The 22,597-nt window shown below is 38.4% G+C and overlaps 4 protein-coding genes and 1 pseudogene across 4 annotated transcripts; 2 read left to right on the top strand and 3 right to left on the bottom strand.

The window, feature by feature from the left end:
• The first annotated feature begins 474 nt into the window (after positions 1-474).
• LOC137875964 (immunoglobulin kappa light chain-like) lies at positions 475-2,691 on the top strand. The gene is made up of 6 exons (XM_068715480.1): positions 475-517; positions 633-977; positions 1,068-1,400; positions 2,089-2,121; positions 2,333-2,431; positions 2,587-2,691. The coding sequence occupies exons 1-6, from the start codon at positions 475-477 to the stop codon at positions 2,592-2,594; spliced, it is 861 nt and encodes a 286-aa protein (XP_068571581.1). The 3' UTR covers positions 2,595-2,691.
• A 1,508-nt stretch (positions 2,692-4,199) lies between these two features.
• Positions 4,200-6,395, bottom strand: LOC137875963 (signal-regulatory protein beta-2-like). The gene is made up of 6 exons (XM_068715479.1): positions 6,353-6,395; positions 5,890-6,213; positions 5,407-5,763; positions 5,141-5,272; positions 4,975-5,018; positions 4,200-4,878 (listed from the first exon to the last, which is right to left on the bottom strand). Exons 1-6 carry the CDS (start codon positions 6,393-6,395, stop codon positions 4,744-4,746), a joined length of 1,035 nt encoding a protein of 344 aa, XP_068571580.1. The 3' UTR covers positions 4,200-4,743.
• A 4,206-nt stretch (positions 6,396-10,601) lies between these two features.
• On the top strand, positions 10,602-12,594 carry LOC137875962 (contactin-4-like; annotated as a pseudogene).
• Positions 12,595-14,782: 2,188 nt separating this feature from the next.
• Positions 14,783-16,565, bottom strand: LOC137875961 (signal-regulatory protein beta-2-like). Its single transcript, XM_068715478.1, has 6 exons — positions 16,523-16,565; positions 16,060-16,383; positions 15,577-15,933; positions 15,311-15,448; positions 15,145-15,188; positions 14,783-15,048 (listed from the first exon to the last, which is right to left on the bottom strand). Exons 1-6 carry the CDS (start codon positions 16,563-16,565, stop codon positions 14,914-14,916), a joined length of 1,041 nt encoding a protein of 346 aa, XP_068571579.1. The 3' UTR covers positions 14,783-14,913.
• A 3,698-nt stretch (positions 16,566-20,263) lies between these two features.
• LOC137875960 (uncharacterized) lies at positions 20,264-22,597 on the bottom strand. The gene is made up of 6 exons (XM_068715477.1): positions 22,555-22,597; positions 22,092-22,181; positions 21,609-21,965; positions 21,013-21,147; positions 20,831-20,874; positions 20,264-20,746 (listed from the first exon to the last, which is right to left on the bottom strand). The coding sequence occupies exons 1-6, from the start codon at positions 22,595-22,597 to the stop codon at positions 20,612-20,614; spliced, it is 804 nt and encodes a 267-aa protein (XP_068571578.1). The 3' UTR covers positions 20,264-20,611.

Genomic DNA, 22,597 nt, shown 5'->3' with positions numbered 1-22,597 from the left:
TGTAACAAACCAGCTGCCACTCCAGGTTAATTTAAGTTATGGAAATTTCCTGCAAAAAACAAATAGAAAGTGTGGATTGTGTCACCTGTGCATGCGATTAAAATCCAACATTTCTGCACATCGTGACCTTTAAATACACACATGCAGTCAATAAGACCGATTTTGCTGTTGAAAGACTTTCAGTACTTGCTAGTACTAGTAATAGGCCAAAAACCCACAAAAAATGGTTATCAGAGAAACAATACATTTAGTCATGCAGTCTGAATAACGACACTGCTTTGAAAATACAACCAATACTCAACATGTAGATGTCCTATATAATGAAAATAGATCAAAGGTTTAAACTTGAAGGGGGACGGTCATTTTCTATGTTTCAGCCAATCATTGTACTTTGTAAACCTTGATCACCCAGTGACTACAGCTTCCATTTGGTCGTGTGTCATCAGTAGTGCAAGACAAGAGTGCTGTACCACAATGATCGGAGGACTGTCTGCTTTGATTCTACTTTGTACAGTGTGTAAGTGCAATTCTTAACTACTTTGACAAAAACACGACCATGTATTCATCTTTGGAAGGGTTCATACTTTACCTGTTTACTTATCTTGTGCTTTCATTCTGTCTCTTTTCTTCAGATCTGATTCAAACTGCAGAGGTTCCTCACCAGCTCTCTTTGACTTTGGTTGAACTTGGTGGAAATGTTACTTTGCAGTGTTCAGTTTCTGAGACGAAAGACAGATCATTTAACTGGTACAAGCAGCCTCTTGGATATATGGTCCAACAGGTCGCTTCTGTTGTTCTTGGCAAAATGACAGTTAGTGAGGAATTTAACAACCCACGTTTCAACGTCACAAAGCAGAACAGTCAGTATTTTCTTACCATCAGAAATATCAGCAAAGAGGACGAAGCGACATACTTCTGTCTCATTGGATCAAGATATTCACACAGTTTTGTTCATGGCACCTTCTTGGTTGTGAAAGGTAAAATATATTTTTCCCAAAGTCTTCTTGCCACGTTTGATAATTTTAATTATTCATTCTTATTAACGCATTTTTACCTGAATCATGCAGATCATAATCAGCAGAGATCTTACTACGTGAAACAAAGTCCGGACACTGAGTCGGTCCATCCGGGCGACTCGGTGACTCTCCAGTGTTCACTTCTCTCCAAGAACAAAGAAAACAGAGTCCAGTGTCCAGGTGAACACAGTGTGTACTGGTTCAGATCTGGATCAGGAGAATCTCATCCAGGATTCATTTACACTCACAGTGATGAACAAGAAGAAAGAAGTTGTGTCTACAGTCTGTCCAAAACTATACAGACCTCTGATGCTGGGACTTACTACTGTGCTGTGGCCACATGTGGAGAGATCCTGTTTGGTGAAGGAACCAAAGTGGAGACAAGTATGTATTTACAGTTATACTAAAAGTATTGTATTTTCATATATTCATATATTGAAGTTCTAACATCTAGCGAATTTGACGACACACACCTGTTACTCAAAGAGGCCACGCACTCAACAATGCTTAACTTTTAGCCTTAAATAGTATAAACCGCTAAGTTGTACAATGAATTAACACACCCACACCTCCGCACAACCCTGCAGAGGTGCTGCGTTGTCGGATTTGTGGACGCTTCATCCTGTCGGCCCTGTGTGTTACTCTGTGTGTCTGCTAGCAGAGGAGAGAGAGAGGAGCAGGGGGAACACTGAAGCACAGAAACACACAGCGATGTAACAACCCGTTCTCATATCATATCATACAGATGCTAAAGGGAGGCTTGTGCCTCTGTATCGTGACAAAGCGGTGGTTTTTGACAACCCGACATGGGGCTCAAAGGCTCTTTGATGACGCCCAACAACGTCACAAACACAGCAAGACAAGAAGCAAAGAGAAAATCCAGGCAGAGGGCAGAGTCTCTGCAGAGACAGACACCACCACTCACTCCTAGTGGGTCGTAGTGATGATTGAAGGGGATTATTATTTCAACAGTCTACACATTGTTCTTGAGGAAAATGGTGCAAATTATGACTTTAAATTCATGAATCATCTCACAACTTGTTATTGTTCCCTTCACACATTTACCTGAAAGGTGCCCAAGATTTGGACTTGAAAACCAATGGAGGTATTGACTCATATGACATCATCCCAACTATTTCATGAAATTCCATAATTCAAATTATTGTTACGAATTATGATAAATTACACATGTGATAAACTGAATATTACTAATCTGCAGTATTTAAGCTATTTACCATTGAGTCACCTAAAAGTCATGGATGACTTCATAGAAACAAGGAGTAAAGAGTTAAATGACATTTTTAAATGACTTTCAGGAACAATTCATTGGGATCCAGTTCACATCATCCTTGGCACACTGCTGGCTCTCTGTGTGATTGTGATTGTCATCCTTGTTTTCTCAAGGAATACTGAAGGTAAGTTCAGTAAACTGTGAAGACGAAGAACATAACTGGAATCTACAGATGTTCTTTTTTTATAAAAAATCCAGGACGTTACAGGAAGCCTCTCTGATACCATTTACTCTTGGTCTTGTTGTCACAGCTCTGACTATTAAAACTATTATTTTTAGGATGGTGACACAGAGGTACTGCACTACTGCATCACTGGATCTATCGACAGTGAAAAGGAAGAAGAAGAAGAGAAACAAGTCAAAGGAATCAACGATCGGCACTGATTTCTGTTTGGGTGAATTCCACTGATTTAAAAAAAAAGACAGTTCAGCTCTTTGTTATATTTTGGAAAGCCAACACGTATTATATGGATAAAGTGTGTGTGAATGTTTTTATCTTTACTTAACATTAGTTGTGCATTGTTTATTTACATTTAAGGCTGGAATTATGTTTCTTCAAAGATACACAGAAATATTATACTCAAAATCCATATGAGTACAAAAGACATGTGAATGTCTCAGAATAGTTCCTGCGCATATTCGCCTCCGTACACTGAGTGTGTTCAGAGATGTCTGCGTGGCCTGAGTAGCATGCTCCAGCCTTAGTAACTTGTGTTTGCTAATGTTGCTTTGTTGAAATAAGAATGAATATATCTGTTGAAGCTTGGAATATTGACTGCATCATGAAACATTAATCAAAGTTGAAATAAAAAAGGATTATGTCAGAAATCTTCTGCAGTCATTCTTGAGAAAATCCACGTTGCTAAAAAAATATCCTGTGTGCACAATAAAGTAAGCTGTTTGCATCAAACAATGTGAGCTAGTGGGACTTATCCTGCTTTTATCATTACACTAAACCATGTATTAAATTAGTTTAATATTGATTTGCCGCCGTATCGACAAATGGGCGTTCTAATTGGACAACTGATATTTTGAAAGCTGCTTTTCTACATTTTTAACGAGGCAAGTGGAATGCTAATTATACATTTGACAATAAAAGCGTACAGGAGTAGTGCAGATGAAGGTGCAGGAGGAGTTTGGACACAGTAAGGTGATTCTCAGGTTATGGACTGTTGGTCACAGGTTGATCTGACTGCACTGGTCTGGGGTTAGCAGCTTTTCTTTAGGGGTCGTTGGTGAGAGAGGGGGAGTGCACCCAGATGTTTGGAGCAAGAGAAGAACTTTTAGTCAACTTTCCCACATCCGAGACTCTCTTGAAAAAGGGATTTTTAATCTCAACGGCACTATCCTACATAATTAAAGGTTAAAAAAAACACTTGTGTGTACGTAGAACAGATAATTGATATGATGACGCACAGCACGTTGGCATTTGACGATTCTAAGAGGGCAGATTATTCAATGATGACATTTTGATCATGGAGTGCGATAAAGGATGGTTTATATCTGGACATTTGATTTACGGAAATATTATTGCCATTGTTACTAAAATATTTACATTAATCGTAGGTCTGAGATGATCTCTCTAGAATGGAACGCTGTGCACAGACATCGTGACTGACGTCTTGTTTCCATTGTGTTCCTTCAACATACACAATACTACAAAAACATAAAACCAGTTGATACAATATACTTTAGCTCAATGTAACTTTTTCACAACAACCCTCAAGGTTATGATATATACCTGAACGTCAATACTAAAATAATTTGTATAGGAATCACATCAACACATTACTTATTCAATTACTGTCTTTATTTGCAAATAGATTTAGACACACAGTATAGTTTCTTTGAGAGGTTTGATAGTTGTTTTTTCTTTTGCCTTGATAAATTAAAACACTTTTAATATTTAGATCTCAAGTTAATTTAGGGTTAAGACAGACTGTATGTCACATTGCTTTTAACTTGCAGGAATTATGAAACATATATGTCGCCGTTTATTTCTGTAAAAGTATTGTACTAGTTTCTACTGTGATTTAATAAGAAAACCAATCAATGTCCCTGTCTTATACAAGATCAACTAACTAAAGTTATTTTCAAAATAAATAAATTATGACTGAACACTTAATGAAATTATGCCATTATAAAAGAAAAGAGAAAACCTTTGAAAAGACTGAAAGCGGTACACCTTAGCATTGATACATAGAGAAGTTTACGGCCTTAAAACTGCACATCAGACGAAAGATCAGATGGAAACCTTCCTCAACCCTCTGACTCTTTGAAGGTCAATCTTTCAAACAGTCAACAATGCACACAATTAAACAAGAATTAAGAGATATGAGATGCTGTAGAATATCAACAAGTCATTAAAACGTGTCACAATGAAACGTAGAAAATTTTTCAGGGTTATCAAAGTGAAAGACTGTAACCGATAGATTGTTAATCTTTCATTAAAGTCCTGACACCAGTGTAGACGGTCTCTCCCTCTGCTGTTTTTACATTCTTTCTCTCTGCTCTGCCAGTTTTCCTCTTGGTGAAGGTTGGTGCAGAATAAACCAACATGTCCTCATTTCTCTGAATAAATATGAAAACAGCATATTTTAATTTCTATAGAGTGGAAAGAAAATGCTAATAACTTTTCCATTGTGATCTTTTCTTTATAGACCTTACCTGCTGACCTTGGTGCTCACCGCTGACTGTTGCAGCAACGGCAGCTGTGTTATACAATAAAAACAGAGATTTAGGATGAAAGACCCTGCAGGTTAATTTACACATGTCAGTTGTGTTAATTCTGGAAAGTTAGCTTTTGCAAGATTCTGTTAGAAACGTATATTACCGTTGGACTGATCACAAGTTTTCATCTTGATGGTATAAATCAGGAAGGCAATAACAATCAGACTCATAGCCAGAGCTGCAAATAGCAGAATCAGAACTGTGTTGGCCTTCTGCAAATCCCACATGTTGAGTGCTGAAAGTATATGAAAATGAGCAAATAATTGAAGTTAACTATTTTGACAAGATGATATAAGGCATATGGTACAATTGTTTTGTGATACATGATCTAAATGAATCTTGATTTATATGGAAATATTCTGCCGTTACCTTCAACTTCCAGTTTTGTTCCGTTTCCAAATAATATCTCTCCACATGTGGCCACAGCGCAGTAATAAGTCCCGGCATCAGAGGAGCCGACGTTCTTAGAGAAGCTGTAGACACATTTCTGTGGAGAGTGAGCCTCAGGACTCTTCTCACATCCAGCACTGTTGTTTCTTTGTGCATAAATGACACTGGGATAAGATCCATCTGATCCGGATCTGAACCAGTACACACTCTGTTCTTCTGGACACGTCTTCTCCTCAGAGTCAGAGAGGACTGAACACTGCAGAGTCACTGAGTCTCCTGGATGGACTGGATCAGATAAACGCTCTTGTATGATGGCAGTGATATCAGGTTCTGGTCCTGAGAAATACAAACGTGATAATAACCATGATTTAGTGAGCATTGAAGGACATAAGAAATGTTTTTATCTTTATACATACATGTAGGATAATTAAATGATGTAAACTGATTTTTATAAATGTTTACCTCCAATTCTCAGAAATGTTCCTTTCAAAAGTATCACATCGAGTGTGTTCACTCTTAAACAGTAGTAAACTCCAGTATCGCTTAGCTTTGCTTGATGGATATGCAGGAGAAATGCTCCAGGTCCTTGTTTTATTGTAATGCGAGGAGTCGTATTAACACTATCTTTATCAAAAGTGTATGTTCCTTTAAAGAATTCAGGTAAGTTTCCAGAAACAAGCCTGATCCAAAACAAGGTTGATATGCCCTGAGTTGTATTGCGAGGACAAGTCAAAGTCACATTTTGTCCAACACTCTTTGTTTCAAAGATCAGATCATCTGTGCATCCTGAAAATGTGAAGAGAAACACGGTTCAGTGGTTGTTGACAGAGAAAAAATCAGGTATGTCCTGCTGAATTACTGTAAGAACATGACAATGATATAAATACATATCTGAAGTAAATCTGACATTGCTACATGTACTTACGCCCCACTCTGAGAATCAGCAGTGAATAAAAGATGATCATCATTTTCTTGTTAATCCTCTTGAGACTGCAGTTAAATTAGATCAAATTAGAAGATGAAGTGTCTTAATGTAATCATGTCAAGTGGGAGGGATCAGTGTCAGAGCAATCTGATTGGCCGGTCGTTATTTTCCAACCTAAAAATATGAATCAACACCAACAGCGCACTTTTGTTTCATTGTGAGTTTCTACAACTATACGACAACTATGACAACTTAACAAGATTTAAGGGGGAATCCAGCAATTAAGTATTACACTCCAAAAAAGTTAGAGAACTTACAAGAGATGGATAAAATTCTTAACAAAGAGTGACAAAGTATCAAAAAACACTGGATCCTACATTTCCTTTCGTGTGACTCAAAAGCGTCTTTCATTAGAGCTTCACTGACTATAGAAGTCTCTTAAACTTAAACGCTCCAGTTTGCAGTGCAGAATTTTAGTTCTCCAAACCCACTGATGGATGTAAATGACAAATTGCAAACAAGTCCAATATGAATGTATCTCCAAAAGAGAACCGGACTGAATTACTGCCACTCATTATGTTTGTGTGTTAGCTTACACATTTAAGGATTGTAGCATTTATGCATCAAAACTGAGATCCAGCAGCTTTGTGGTTAACTCATGGCTCTAACATGTCCTGCTGTCTAAAGAAGAGTGACAATCTCTAAACTCTTTACAACCCAGCGTCCCGGTCATTTTAAGCCTTTGTTTGTGTAATCTTCACACAGTTGAGTGCTTGTGTTTGTGCACATATTCAGCATATTACATGTCCTCTCTTTTCTGCAGTAAGTGGCTCCTCTGTGTTAGACTGTTTCAACTCCTCCCCTCTGGTAGGCGCTACAGAGCACTGTACGCCAAAACCACCAGACACAGGAACAGCTTCTTTCCACTGGCCGTCACTCTGACGAACAATTAATCAGACATACTGCACTATGATCTCCAGTTTGATTTGTGTGCAGAAAAGATGCATTCATCCATTTGTCATCACGATACACAGAGATAGAGACGTGTTAAATGTTATGCACGCTAGCCAATTCAGATGCTCCACATCATCAGTGATGACCCGCCCACTCCTGCCTGTCAGTCACATCAGCAGGAAGAGCACAGCATACAGAGGAGGGCGGTTCAACCATCCGTCCTCTATTCTCACCTCACTTCTTTTCAGGGGGCTGGTGAGAGGCAGCAGCAGAGCGCCACTCTCACAGGATCACATTCACCTGGAGGAGATTTAAAGTTTCTGACCCGTATATTGTTATCAGTCCAGTGTGAACCTGGGACAAGACCCAAAATAAAACCATATAATCAATAACAAGGTGATTATGAATAAACAATCCTGGGTCACTTCATTCACAGTGGTTGACGTCTTCACACTAACATTAAAATGCAGCCCAGTACAACACCACAAACTCCAGCGTTATAATAATGATCAAAACAGCGTTAAGGTTTCCTCCCAACGAGACAGTTGTATGAAGAAATTAATTATAAAGACGACCGTCTATCTATAGTTTAGAACCGAAACTTCAGCCACATTTGTTAAACCAGCTCGCTGTGGTTTGTGGCCTTCATCAGGTTCTACATATTGTTGACAACGAGCCAAAACACGCTTTGTACTATCACACACACACACACACACACACACACACACACACACACACACACACACACACACACACACACAAACACACACACACACACACACACAAATAGACACACATTCACAGTCACCACTGACAAACAAATGATGCGTGGAAACTTAAGCATTGTTGTGGTCGGGTCTCAAACTGAGGTGTAAATACAAACCTTCTTCTCTCACTCTGCTTCAACCTCATGAAGCTTGTTTTGAACAATGTTTTACCTTTTAATAACACACTTGTTGTTATGATTGTTATTAATATCACATCAACTAACAGGAGTAGGTTAAGGGTTCAGGAGGGTCGGACAAACGCACCCAGTCACGCTATGTCCCGATCATTTTCCATCACACTCCTCTGCAGTTTTGTGCTGTTCATTTGTAATTGCTGTCAGAGGGGGAGGTGCTAATCCTTCACTGGACCCACTCTGGTCTATTTGTCGATGCAGAATTTTGAACCTTGATCTTAAGTTAAGTTTGTCTGATTATCTCCAAATAGGTGAGGAAGCCTTGTTTAAGTCTGTGGTGTGGTGATAGACTCAGGTGATGAATAAATCTGCAAATTAATCCAAAACACGCATATACGCATCTGTGATATTTTAAGATTGCTCATGCATATGGTCGTAGATGGTTGCATCTTAAGAACATGAAGGATAGACAGTATCTATACTTTAAATGAGCACAGCAACAAGTAAAAATAGAACAATAAGTTTGTCTGCTGAAGCTTATTGTAGCTCTTCCCTCACTACACATCCTGTTGAATAGTCTGTTGCGAGTAAACAGCCTTGAAGGTTGGTCAAAGGGTGCAAAAGTGTCCCACCACAGCTTCAGTCTGTCAGTGTAGCTGTTGCATGTGGCTTTGCTTGCTGCTCTCGCTACATGCAGAAGGGATTTACAAAGTGCTGTGAGACCAGAAAGAGTGACGGGTTTATTCAATTGAGTAGTTGTCCCCTGACATGTTTTTACACTGAATATGTTTTAAAAAGGAAACTAATTGTGTCTACAACATGTAATGCTCAGTATGTGTGTAACTGCTGCACATCAGTTCACTGGTGAAAACCACCAACAGTCTATTTGATCCCTCTCACTTTGTGTCTTCATGTGCACATAACTTTCAAAGCAGACATTTAGACTTGAGAAACACACAAGTGTAACATCATTAATTAAATGGGCCTGTCCTTAATGTTATTGGTTTTATTAGTGCTTTTTGTGCTAAAACAAATCAAAGTAGCTGTTATTGAAAAAGAGGAAATGATAAACAAACAAAACTATTTAAGAGTGTTTGCAAGATCATCAAGATTTAGATGAAGATCAAAATTGCAATACTTTATCATAATGACAAATTGTACATTCATGAGGCCTCTTTCTCTCACTGTAACCAGTGACATTTTCTTTGTGGCTTTGGACACATTTCGTCTCACCTTTCCCCACAACTGTCATTAGAACCAGCAGGCTATGCTGTAGCTAATGCTATTTCAAAAGTCCTCCTTTTCACCTCTTAGTGTTGATTGGACGGCCAAATTTAGACAATTCTCAAAACATTTGAATCCAGCTCCAGGATGAGTTTAGCCTAGCTTAGCACAAACACAGGAAGTAAAACAGCTAGTCTACACTGAAAGAGGAAAATACTGTCTCATTTACATGTCGCATGTCATTAGCAAACAAGCTAGCCAACAATATATCCAAAAATTTACAAAAGTAAACGGCATCACTGTAAAACTGGACTTCAGCCGTTGGGACAAGCAATGTGTCAGTAAATGGCTCCAGTGTGAACTGTTTATGAAGCCACTGATTTTTTCGCAAGAATCCACCTTGTCAGGCTTCAAGTAATGCGTTTTTGTCCAAACCATTCTGGTTCGGACCGATCAGCATCCTGAGATGATCTAGTGGCAGCAACAGGCGTGTTTTAGGTCTTTGTGACACGACAAATGCTGCTTCAGCGTCACTTATATTAATGTCATTCTGAATAGGGGCGTGGCCCTGTTACACCAGATCTGGAGAGTATTTCTACAGTAAGGAACAAAGTACAGCGCTGAAGACTTTTCTCAAAGGAGAGGGTGTTTGTTCCCGACTGACGGTGATACACAGATGGTTCATCCGATCACCTGATGAGTACTTTTTTTTTAGTTCTGTGTAACAAACCAGCTGCCACTCCAGGTTAATTTAAAGTTATGGAATTTTCTTGCAATAAACAAATAGAAAGTGTGGATTGTGTCACCTGTGCATGTGATTAAAATCCAACATTTCTGCACATCGTGACCTTTAAATACACACATGCAGTCAATAAGACTGATTTTGCTTTTGAAAGACTTTCAGTACTTGCACTTAAATAGGCCAAAACCCCACAAAAAATGGTTATCAGAGAAACAATACATTTAGTCATGCAGTCTGAATAACAACACTGCTTTGAAAATACAACCAATACTCAACATGTAGATGTCCTAGCTAATGAAAATAGATCAAAAGTTTAAACTTGAAGGGGGACGGTCATTATCTATGTTTCAGCCAATCATTGTACTTTGTAAACCTCGATCACCCAGTGACTACAGCTTCCATTTGGTCGTGTGTCATCAGTAGTGCAAGACAAGAGTGCTGTACCACAATGATCGGAGGACTGGCTGCTTTGATTCTACTTTGTACAGTGTGTAAGTGCTTAACTACTTTGAGAAAGACACGACCATGTATTCATCTTTGGAAGGGTTCATACTTTACCTGTTTACTTATCTTGTGCTTTCATTCTGTCTCTTTTCTTCAGATCTGATTCAAGCTGCAGAGGTTCCTCACCAGCTCTCTTTGACTTTGGTTGAACTTGGTGGAAATGTGACTTTGCAGTGTCCAGTTTCTGGGGAGGACAGCACATTCTTTTACTGGTACAAGCAACCTCTTGGATATATGGTCCAACATGTTGCTTCTGTTCTTGTTGGCAGAGTGACAGTTAGTGAGGAATTTAACAACCTACGTTTCAACGTCACAGAGCGGAACGCTCTTACCATCAGAAATATCAGCAAAGAGGACGAAGCAACATACTTCTGTCTCATTGGATCAAGATATTCACACAGTTTTGTTTATGGCACCTTCTTGGTTGTGAAAGGTAAAACATATTTCTCTCTCAGTCTTTTTGCCACGTTTGATAATTTTAATTATTAATTCTTATTAACGCATTTTTACCTGAATCATGCAGATCATAATCAGCAGAGATCTTTCTACGTGAAACAAAGTCCGGACACTGAGTCGGTCCAGCCGGGCGACTCTGTGACTCTCCAGTGTTCACTTCTCTCCAAGAACAAAGAAAACAGAGTCCAGTTTCCAGGTGAACACAGTGTGTACTGATTCAGATCTGGATCAGGAGAATCTCATCCAGGATTAATTTACAATGACAGTGATAAACAAGAAGAAAGAAGTTGTGTCTACAGTCTGTCCAAAACTATACAGACCTCTGATGCTGGGACTTACTACTGTGCTGTGGCCACATGTGGAGAGATCCTGTTTGGTGAAGCAACCAAAGTGGAGACAAGTACGTATTTACAGTTATACTAAAAGTATTGTATTTTCATATATTCTTATATTGAAGTTCTAACATCTAGCGAATTTGAAGGCACACACCAGTTACTCAAAGAGGCCACGCACTCAACAATGCTTAACTTTTAGACTTAAATAGTATAAACCGCTAAGTTGTACAATGAATTAACACACCCACACCTCCGCACAACCCTGCAGAGGTGCTGCGTTGCCAGATTTGTGGACGCTTCATCCTGTCGGCCCTGTGTGTTACTCTGTGTCTGCTCTCAGTCAGACACACAGACAACATCACTCTGCACACAGCAGAGGAGAGAGAGAGGAGCAGGGGGAACACTGAAGCACAGAAACACACAGCGATGTAACAACCCGTTCTCATATCATATCATACAGATGCTAAAGGGAGGCTTGTGCCTCTGTATCGTGACAAAGCGGTGGTTTTTGACAACCCGACATGGGGCTCAAAGGCTCTTTGATGACGCCCAACAACGTCACAAACACAGCAAGACAAGAAGCAAAGAGAAAATCCAGGCAAAGGGCAGAGTCTCTGCAGAGACAGACACCACCACTCACTCCTAGTGGGTCGTAGTGATGATTGAAGGGGATTATTATTTCAACAGTGTACACATTGTTCTTGAGGAAAATGGTGCAAATTATGACTTTAAATTCATGAATCATCTCACAACTTGTTATTGTTCCCTTCACACGTTTACCTGAAAGGTGCCCAAGATTTGGACTTGAAAAGCAATAGAGGTCTTGACTCATATGACATCATCCCAACTATTTCATGAAATTCCATAATTCAAATTATTGCTACGAATTATGATAAATTACACATTTGATAAACTGAATATTACTAATCTGCAGTATTTAAGCTATTTACCATTGAGTCACCTAAAAGTCATGGATGACTTCATGGAAACAAGGAGTAAAGAGTTAAATGACATTTTTAAATGACTTTCAGGAACAATTCATTGGGATCCAGTTCACATCATCCTTGGCACACTGCTGGCTCTCTGTGTGATTGTGATTGTCATCCTTGTTTTCTCAAGGAACTGAAGGTAAGTTCAGTAAACTGTCAAGATGAAGAACATAACTGGAATCTACAGATGTTCTTGTTTATAAAAAATCCTGGACGTTACAGGAAGCCTCTCTGATACCATTTACTCTTGGTCTTGTTGTCACAGCTCTGAATATTAAAACTATTATTTTTAGGATGGTGACACAGAGGTACTGCACTACTGCATCACTGGATCTATCGACAGTGAAAAGGAAGAAGAAGAAGAAGAAGAGAAACAAGTCAAAGGAATCAACGATCGGCACTGATTTCTGTTTGGGTGAATTCCACTGATTGTCAAAAAAAGACAGTTCAGCTCTTTGTTATATTTTGGAAAGCCAACATGTATTATATGGATAAAGTGTGTGTGAATGTTTTTATCTTTACTTAACATTAGTTGTGCATTGTTTATTTACATTTAAGGCTGGAATTATGTTTCTTCAAAGATACACAGAAATATTATACTCAAAATCCATATGAGTACAAAAGACACGTGAATGTCTCAGAATAGTTCCTGCGCATATTCGCCTCCGTACACTGAGTGTGTTCAGAGATGTCTGCGTGGCCTGAGTAGCATGCTCCAGCCTTAGTAACTTGTGTTTGCTAATGTTGCTTTGTTGAAATAAGAATGAATATATCTGTTGAAGCTTGGAATATTGACTGCATCATGAAACATTAATCAAAGCTGAAATAATAAAGGATTATGTCAGAAATCTTCTGCAGTCATTCTTGAGAAAATCCACGTTGCTAAAAAAATATCCTGTGTGAACAATAAAGTAAGCTGTTTGCATCAAACAATGTGAGCAAGTGGGACTTATCCTGCTTTTATCATTACACTAAACCATGTATTAAATTAGTTTAATATTGATCTGCCGCCGTATCGACATATGGGCGTTCTAATTGGACAACTGATATTTTGAAAGCTGCTTTTCTACATTTTTAACGAGGCAAGTGGAATGCTAATTATACATTTGACAATAAAAGCGTACAGGAGTGGTGCAGATGAAGGTGCAGGAGGAGTTTGGACACAGTAAGGTGATACTCAGGTTATGGACTGTTGGTCACAGGTTGATCTGACTGCACTGGTCTGGGGTTAGCAGCTTTTCTTTAGGGGTCGTTGGTGAGAGAGGGGGAGTGCACCCAGATGTTTGGAGCAAGAGAAGAACTTTTAGTCAACTTTCCCACAGCCGAGACTCTCTTGAAAAAGGGATTTTTAATCTCAACGGCACTATCCTGCATAATTAAAGGTTAAAAAAAACACTTGTGTGTACGTAGAACAGATAATTGATATGATGACGCACAGCATGTTGGCATTTGACGATTCTAAGACGGCAGATTATTCAATGATGACATTTTGATCATGGAGTGCGATAAAGGATGGATTATATCTGGACATTTGATTTACGGAAATATTATTGCCATTGTTACTAAAATATTTACATTAATCGTAGGTCTGAGATGATCTCTCTAGAATGGAACGCTGTGCACAGACATCGTGACTGACGTCTTGTTTCCATTGTGTTCCTTCAACATACACAATACTACAAAAACATAAAACCAGTTGATACAATATACTTTAGCTCAATGTAACTTTTTCACAACAACCCTCAAGGTTATGATATATACCTGAACGTCAATACTAAAATAATTTGTATAGGAATCACATCAACACATTACTTATTCAATTACTGTCTTTATTTGCAAATAGATTTAGACAAACAGTATAGTTTCTTTGAGAGGTTTGATAGTTGTTTTTTCTTTTGCCCTGATAATTTAAAACACTTTTAATATTTAGATCTCAAGTTAATTTAGGGTTAAGACAGACTGTATGTCACATTGCTTTTAACTTGCAGGAATTATGAAACATATATGTCGCCGTTTATTTCTGTAAAAGTATTGTACTAGTTTCTACTGTGATTTAATAAGAAAACCAATCAATGTCCCTGTCTTATACAAGATCAACTAACTAAAGTTATTTTCAAAATAAATAAATTATGACTGAACACTTAATGAAATTATGCCATTATAAAAGAAAAGAGAAAACCTTTGAAAAGACTGAAAGCAGTACACCTTAGCATTGATACATAGAGAAGTTTACGGCCTTAAAACTGCACATCAGACGAAAGATCAGATGGAAACCTTCTTCAACCCTCTGACTCTTTGAAGGTCAATCTTTCAAACAGTCAACAATGCACACAATTAAACAAGAATTAAGAGATATGAGATGCTGTAGAATATCAACAAGTCATTAAAACGTGTCACAATGAAACGTAGAAAATTTTTCAGGGTTATCAAAGTGAAAGACTGTAACCGATAGATTGTTAATCTTTCATTAAAGTCCTGACACCAGTGTAGACGGTCTCTCCCTCTGCTGTTTTTACAGTCTTTCTCTCTGCTCTGCCAGTTTTCCTCTTGGTGAAGGTTGGTGCAGAATAAACCAACATGTCCTCATTTCTCTGAATAAATATGAAAACAGCATATTTTAATTTCTATAGAGTGGAAAGAAAATGCTAATAACTTTTCCATTGTGATCTTTTCTTTATAGACCTTACCTGCTGACCTTGGTGCTCACCGCTGACTGTTGCAGCAATGGCAGCTGTGTTATAAAATAAAAACAGAGATTTAGGATGAAAGACCCTGCAGGTTAATTTATACATGTCAGTTGTGTTAATTCTGGAAAGTTAGCTTTTGCAAGATTCTGTTAGAAACGTATATTACCGTTGGACTGATCACAAGTTTTCATCTTGATGGTATAAATCAGGAAGGCAATAACAATCAGACTCATAGCCAGAGCTGCAAATAGCAGAATCAGAACCGTGTTGGCCTTCTGCAAATCCCACATGTTGAGTGCTGAAACTATATGAAAATGAGCAAATAATTGAAGTTAACTATTTTGACAAGATGATATAAGGCATATGGTACAATTGTTTTGTGATACATGATCTAAATTAATCTTGATTTATATGGAAATATTCTGCCGTTACCTTCAACTTCCAGTTTTGTTCCGTTTCCAAATAATATCTCTCCACATGTGGCCACAGCGCAGTAATAAGTCCCGGCATCAGAGGAGCTGACGTTCTTAGAGAAGCTGTAGACACATTTCTGTGGAGAGTGAGCCTCAGGACTCTTCTCACATCCAGCACTGTTGTTTCTTTGTGCATAAATGACACTGGGATAAGATCCATCTGATCCGGCTCTGAACCAGTACACACTCTGTTCTTCTGGACACGTCTTCTCCTCAGAGTCTGAGAGGACTGAACACTGCAGAGTCACTGAGTCTCCTGGATGGACTGGATCAGATAAACGCTCTTGTATGACGGCAGTGATATTAGGTTCTGGTCCTGAGAAATACAAACATGATAATAACCATGATTTAGTGAGCATTGAAGTACTTAAGAAATGTTTTTATCTTTATACATACATGTAGGATAATTAAATGATGTAAACTGATTTTTATAAATGTTTACCTCCAATTCTCAGAAATGTTCCTTTCAAAAGTATCACATCGAGTCGGTTCACTCTAAAACAGTAGTAAACTCCAGTATCGCTTAGCTTTGCTTGATGGATATGCAGGAGAAATGCTCCAGGTCCTTGTTTTGTTGTAATGCGAGGAGTCGTATTAACACTATCTTTATTAAAAGTGTATGTTCCTCTAAAGAATTCAGGTAAGTTTCCAGAAACAAGCCTGATCCAAAACAAGGATGATATGCCCTGAGTTGTATTGCGAGCACAAGAAAGAGTCACATCTTGTCCAACACTCTTTGTCTCAAAGATCAGATCATCTGTGCATCCTGAAAATGTGAAGAGAAACACGGTTCAGTGGTTGTTGACAGAGAAAGAATCAGGTATGTCCTGCTGAATTACTGTAAGAACATGACAATGATATAAATACATATCTGAAGTAAATCTGACATTGCTACATGTACTTACGCCCCACTCTGAGAATCAGCAGTGAATAAAAGATGATCATCATTTTCTTGTTAATCCTCTTGAGACTGCAGTTAAATTAGATCAAATTAGAAGATGAAGTGTCTTAATGTAATCATGTCAAGTGGGAGGGATCAGTTTCAGAGCAATCTGATTGGCCTAAAAATATGAATCAACACCAACAGCGCACTTTTGTTTCATGGTGGGTTTCTACAACTGACACAGAGAGTAAATATGACATGATTTGATTTGATACTAATGTGAACCACATTTATCCAGAAACAATCTGGTTAAAAAGTATTTTTCATTCACTCTTGTACCATATTTATGAGCGGTGTAGCCTGGTTTCTAGAAACCCTAAACTAGATTGCTGCTGCATTGTTTTGTGATTCATGGGGTGAGATATGATCTCTGTCCAGAATAAACTAAGCCATGTCCTCCTCTCATGATTAAGGTGTGGTTAAAGTTAGGCAACAATAAAGACTTTAAGGTTAAGATCATTGGAATGACAACTTAACAAGATTTAAGGGGGAATCCAGCAATTAAGTATTACACTCCCAATAAGTTAGAGAACTTACAAGAGACGGATAAAATTCTTAACAAAGAGTGACAAAGTATCCAAAAACACTGGATCCTACATTTCCTTTCGTGTGACTCAAAAGCGTCTTTCATTAGAGCTTCACTGTCTATAGAAGTCTCTTAAACTTAAACGCTCCAGTTTGCAGTGCAGAATTTTAGTTCTCCAAACCCAATGATGGATGTAAATGACAAATTGCAAACAAGTCCAATATGAATGTATCTCCAAAAGAGAACCGGACTGAATTACTGCCACTCATTATGTTTGTGTGTTAGCTTACACATTTAAGGATTGTAGCATTTATGCATCAAAACTGAGATCCAGCAGCTTTGTGGTTAACTCATGGCTCTAACATGTCCAGCTGCAGGATGTGTGTGTAAAAAATGCAAAACAATTTAATTCAAAATGCTAACAGTTTGTCAAGATGCTGTCTAAAGAAGAGTAACAATCTCTAAACTCTTTACAACCCAGCGTCCCGGTCATTTTAAGCCTTTGTTTGTGTAATCTTCACACAGTTGAGTGCTTGTGTTTGTGCACATATTCAGCATATTACATGTCCTCTCTTTTCTGCAGTAAGTGGCTCCTCTGTGTTAGACTGTTCCAACTCCTCCCCTCTGGTAGGCGCTACAGAGCACTGTACGCCAAAACCACCAGACACAGGAACAGCTTCTTTCCACTGGCCGTCACTCTGACAAACAATTAATCAGACATACTGCACTATGATCTCCAGTTTGATTTGTGTGCAGAAAAGATGCATTCATCCATTTGTCATCACGATACACAGAGATAGAGACGTGTTAAATGTTATGTACGCTAACCAATTCAGATGCTCCACATCATCAGTGATGACCCGCCCACTCCTGCCTGTCAGTCACATCAGCAGGAAGAGCACAGCGTACAGAGGAGGGCGGTTCAACCATCCGTCCTCTATTCTCACCTCACTTCTTTTCAGGGGGCTGGTGAGAGGCAGCAGCAGAGCGCCACTCTCACAGGATCACATTCACCTGGAGGAGATTTAAAGTTTCTGACCCGTATATTGTTATCTGTCCAGTGTGAACCTGGGACAAAACCCCAAATAAAACCATATAATCAATAACAAGGTGATTATGAATAAACAATCCTGGGTCACTTCATTCACAGTGGTTGACGTCTTCACACTAACATTAAAATGCAGCCCAGTACAACACCACAAACTCCAGCGTTATAATAATGATCAAAACAGCGTTAAGGTTTCCTCCCAACGAGACAGTTGTATGAAGAAATAAATTATAAAGACGACCGTCTATCTATAGTTTAGGACCGAAACTTCAGCCACATTTGTTAAATGAGCACAGCAACAAATAAAAATAGAACAATAAGTTTGTCTGCTGAAGCTTATTGTAGCTCTTCCCTCACTACACATCCTGTTGAATAGTCTGTTGCGAGTAAACAGCCTTGAAGGTTGGTCAAATGGTGCAAAAGTGTCGCACCACAGCTTCAGTCTGTCAGTGTAGCTGTTGCATGTGGCTTTGCTTGCTGCTCTCGCTACATGCAGAAGGGATTTACAAAGTGCTGTGAGACCAGAAAGAGTGACCGGTTTATTCAATTGAGTAGTTGTCCCCTGACATGTTTTTACACTGAATATGTTTTAAAAAGGAAACTAATTGTGTCTTCAACATGTAATGCTCAGTATGTGTGTAACTGCTGCACACCAGTTCACTGGTGAAAACCACCAACAGTCTATTTGATCCCTCTCACTTTGTGTCTTCATGTGCACATAACTTTGAAAGCAGACATTTAGACTTGAGAAACACACAAGTGTAACATCATTAATTAAATGGGCCTGTCCTTAATGTTATTGGTTTTACTTGTGCTTTTTGTGCTAAAACAAATCAAATTAGCTGTTATTAAAAAAGAGAAAATGATAAACAAAACTATTTAAGAGTGTTTGAAAGATCATCAAGATTTAGATGAAGATCAAAATTGCAATACTTTATCATAATGACAAATTGTACATTATGAGGCCTCTTTCTCTCACTGTAACCAGTGACATTTTCTTTGTGGCTTTGGCCACATTTCGTCTCAACTTTCCCCACAACTGTCATTAGAACCAGCAGGCTATGCTGTAGCTAATGCTATTTCAAAAGTCCTCCTTTTCACCTTGTAGTGTTGATTGGACGGACAAATTTAGACAATTATCAAAAGATTTGATTCCAGCTCCAGGATGAGTTTAGCCTAGCTTAGCACAAACACAGGAAGTAAAACAGCTAGCCTTCACTGAAAGAGAAAAAAATACTGTCTCATTTATATGTTGCATGTCATTAGCAAACAAGCTAGCCAACAATACATCCAAAAAAATCATACAGGATTAGTTTAGTTACGAAAGTGCGTGAAGCAGGATCACTGTAAAACTGGACTTCAGCCGTTGGGCCGAGCAGTTGTTGGTCAGTAAATGGCTCCAGTGTGTAAAAACTGCTCATTAAGCCACTGATTTGTTCAAGAATCCACCTTGTCAGGCTTCAAGTTATGCATTGTGGTTCGGACCAATCAGCATCCTGAGAGGATCTAGTGGCAGCAACAGGTATGTTTTAGGTGTGTGCAAAGCCTTCTCTGCTGGCCTAGACAGAATCACAAAGTTATAGCTATTTTATAATTTAATTATTTTTCATAAATTCACTACATGTATTCTAAATATGTTTTCCATTAGCTTATTATCTCATTGCATAGCTACTGTCTTCCTCAGTTGCGCTGCCTCCAGCACAGCTTGTTTTAAGCAGAGCTTTTATCCAATCAGATTTCGCCCCTATGCTAACGTTACATCAGATCTGGAGAGTATTTCCTCAGTGAAAGAAGAACAAAGAACAGCACTGAAGGCTTTATTCTTCTGTTGACCAGTAAAGGACCATGGAAACCGGAAGAAACTGTCAGAGAAGGTGTGTTGTGTCACCTGTGTGCATGTGATTAAAATCATAATATTGCTGCACATCGTGACCTTAGCGTACACACATGCAGTCAATCAGACCGATCCTTTTTCTTCAGATCTGATTCAAACTGGTACAAGCAGTATCTTGGATATGTGGTCCAACCAGTCGTTGCAATAGTTTTTGGGAGAATGACAGTTAGTGAGCAATTTAACAACTCATGGTTCACAGCAACAAAAGGGAACACTCAGTGTTTGTGCCACGTTTTTATGTCATAGAAATTAATTACATTATAACTCCTTTTCATTTCTTTTTAACTGAATCATGCAGATCGTAATCAGTAGAAATCTTTCTCTGTGAAACAAAGTCTATGCTCATGTTTTATCACGGCAAAGATGACAGAGTAGAGGACTAGAAGTAATTCATTTGACAAAGACTAAGTGTGTGTGACAGTAAAGTATCAGTGGGACGGTCTAAAACACAACATTTAATCCAGATATACATGAAATGCTAAATATTACATAATAGCCACATACAACAGCCTTTAACTTTAAAAAGAACAACATCAGCTATCACACACGGTACCAACTGACCTCAATCAGTCCACTTAACATGCTAATCCAACCCAAAAGCCTTAACAGCAGCATAGATCCTCTCTCTCTCCGTTGTTTCTGCGTCCCTCGTTCCACCTCTGCAAGATTTAATCGCGGTAAAGACGACAGCAGAATAAATCCACGTGTCTTCATTTCTCTGAGGAAATGTATTGAACATTATGTAAGATGACAAATACCAAAAAAGATGCATCTTAAGTGTTTATGGATAAGTTGATCTTACCTTTAAATTCCTTTTTGCAACATTTTCAAGCAGGGAAACAGCAGCTAAAATATGAAATAAACAAAAAGAATATAAAGAGATACAAATAGATACGGATGCACTAGTTTGTTACAACACTAATGATGAAATATAAATACATATATTCATGTGTGTGTGGGATGCAGAGATTTAACTTGTATTACCTTCATTGTTGCAATAATCACACTTGTTTTTCTTGATGGCGTAAATGAGGACGGCTGCAACATTCACACTAATAGTAAAGACAGCACACAGCAGGACCAGAAATGTACCGTCACCAAAGGACCACGAGCCGGTTTCTGAAACATGAACACAAACAATGACTTTTAGTAAAACTAAATGAAAATGTAATTCCTCCAAAGAGGATTTTACTTGTCACAAGTATTTCCCTACAATCAATCTGTATGGATTTCTATTTGACTTCTGATCAAGATTCATTAACACTTAAATATGCACATTTCATATTAAACTAATTTACCACACTGACTTGCCAGTGGGTTGTTAATTAATAACTTATGTGCAGAAAAACCTTGTTAAACCTCACAGAACTGTATTTCCTTCATCCTGTCATTAAGATACCAAATATGACGGTGTGTAAAATGATGCCGAAGATATCTGGAATATTTCCATTCGATGGAATGTTGCTGTCATAAAATCTAATATACTAATATATAGTATATCATGCTGTCAAAGAGTATGATATTTTTCAACATTAAAAGCAATTATGGTGGCACTAAAAAGGAGAAAACTGGATATTTACCTTCTATGTCCAGTTTTGTTCCGTTTCCAAATAATATCTCTCCACATGTGGCCACAGCGCAGTAATAAGTCCCGGCATCAGAGAAGCCGACGTTCTTAGAGAAGCTGTAGACACATTTCTGTGGAGAGTGAGCCTCAGGACTCTTCTCACATCCAGCATTGTTGTTTCTTTGTGCATAAATGACACTGGGATAAGATCCATTTGATCCGGCTCTGAACCAGTACACACTCTGTTCTTCTGGACACGTCTTCTCCTCAGAGTCAGAGAGGACTGAACACTGCAGAGTCACTGAGTCTCCTGGATGGACTGGATCAGATAAACGCTCTTGTATGATGGCAGTGATATTAGGTTCTGGTCCTGAGAAATACAAACATGATAATAACCATGCTTTAGTGAGCATTGAAGTACTTAAGAAATGTTTTTATCTTTATACATACATGTAGGATAATTAAATGATGTAAACTGATTTTTATAAATGTTTACCTCCAATTCTCAGAAATGTTCCGTTCAAAAGTATCACATCGAGTCGGTTCACTCTTAAACAGTAGTAAACTCCAGTATCGCTTAGCTTTGCTTGATGAATATGCAGGAGAAATGTTCCAGGTCCTTGTTTTGTTGTAATGCGAGGAGTCGTATTAACACCATCTTGATCAAAAGTGTATGTTCCTTTAAAGAATTCAGGTAAGTTTCCAGAAACAAGCCTGATCCAAAACAAAGATGATGTTTCCACAGATTTAGTGCGAGCACAAGAAAGAGTCACATTTTGTCCAACACTCTTTGTCTGAATGATTAGATCATTTGTGCATCCTGAAAATATGAAGAGAAACACGGTTCAGTGGTTATTGACAGAGAAAGAATCAGGTATGTCCTGCTGAATTACTGTAAGAACATGACAATGATATAAATACATATCTGAAGTAAATCTGACATTGCTACATGTACTTACGCCCCACTCTGAGAATCAGCAGTAAATAAAAGATGATCATCAT

Source organism: Cebidichthys violaceus, unplaced genomic scaffold (genome assembly GCF_023349555.1).
Source record: "Cebidichthys violaceus isolate CVI_PGR_0920_01 unplaced genomic scaffold, fCebVio1.0.p SCAF_2, whole genome shotgun sequence".
Taxonomy (NCBI): domain Eukaryota; kingdom Metazoa; phylum Chordata; class Actinopteri; order Perciformes; family Stichaeidae; genus Cebidichthys; species Cebidichthys violaceus.
The sequence above is the reverse complement of the archived record's forward strand: the minus strand, read 5'-3'. Positions and strand labels throughout refer to the sequence as shown.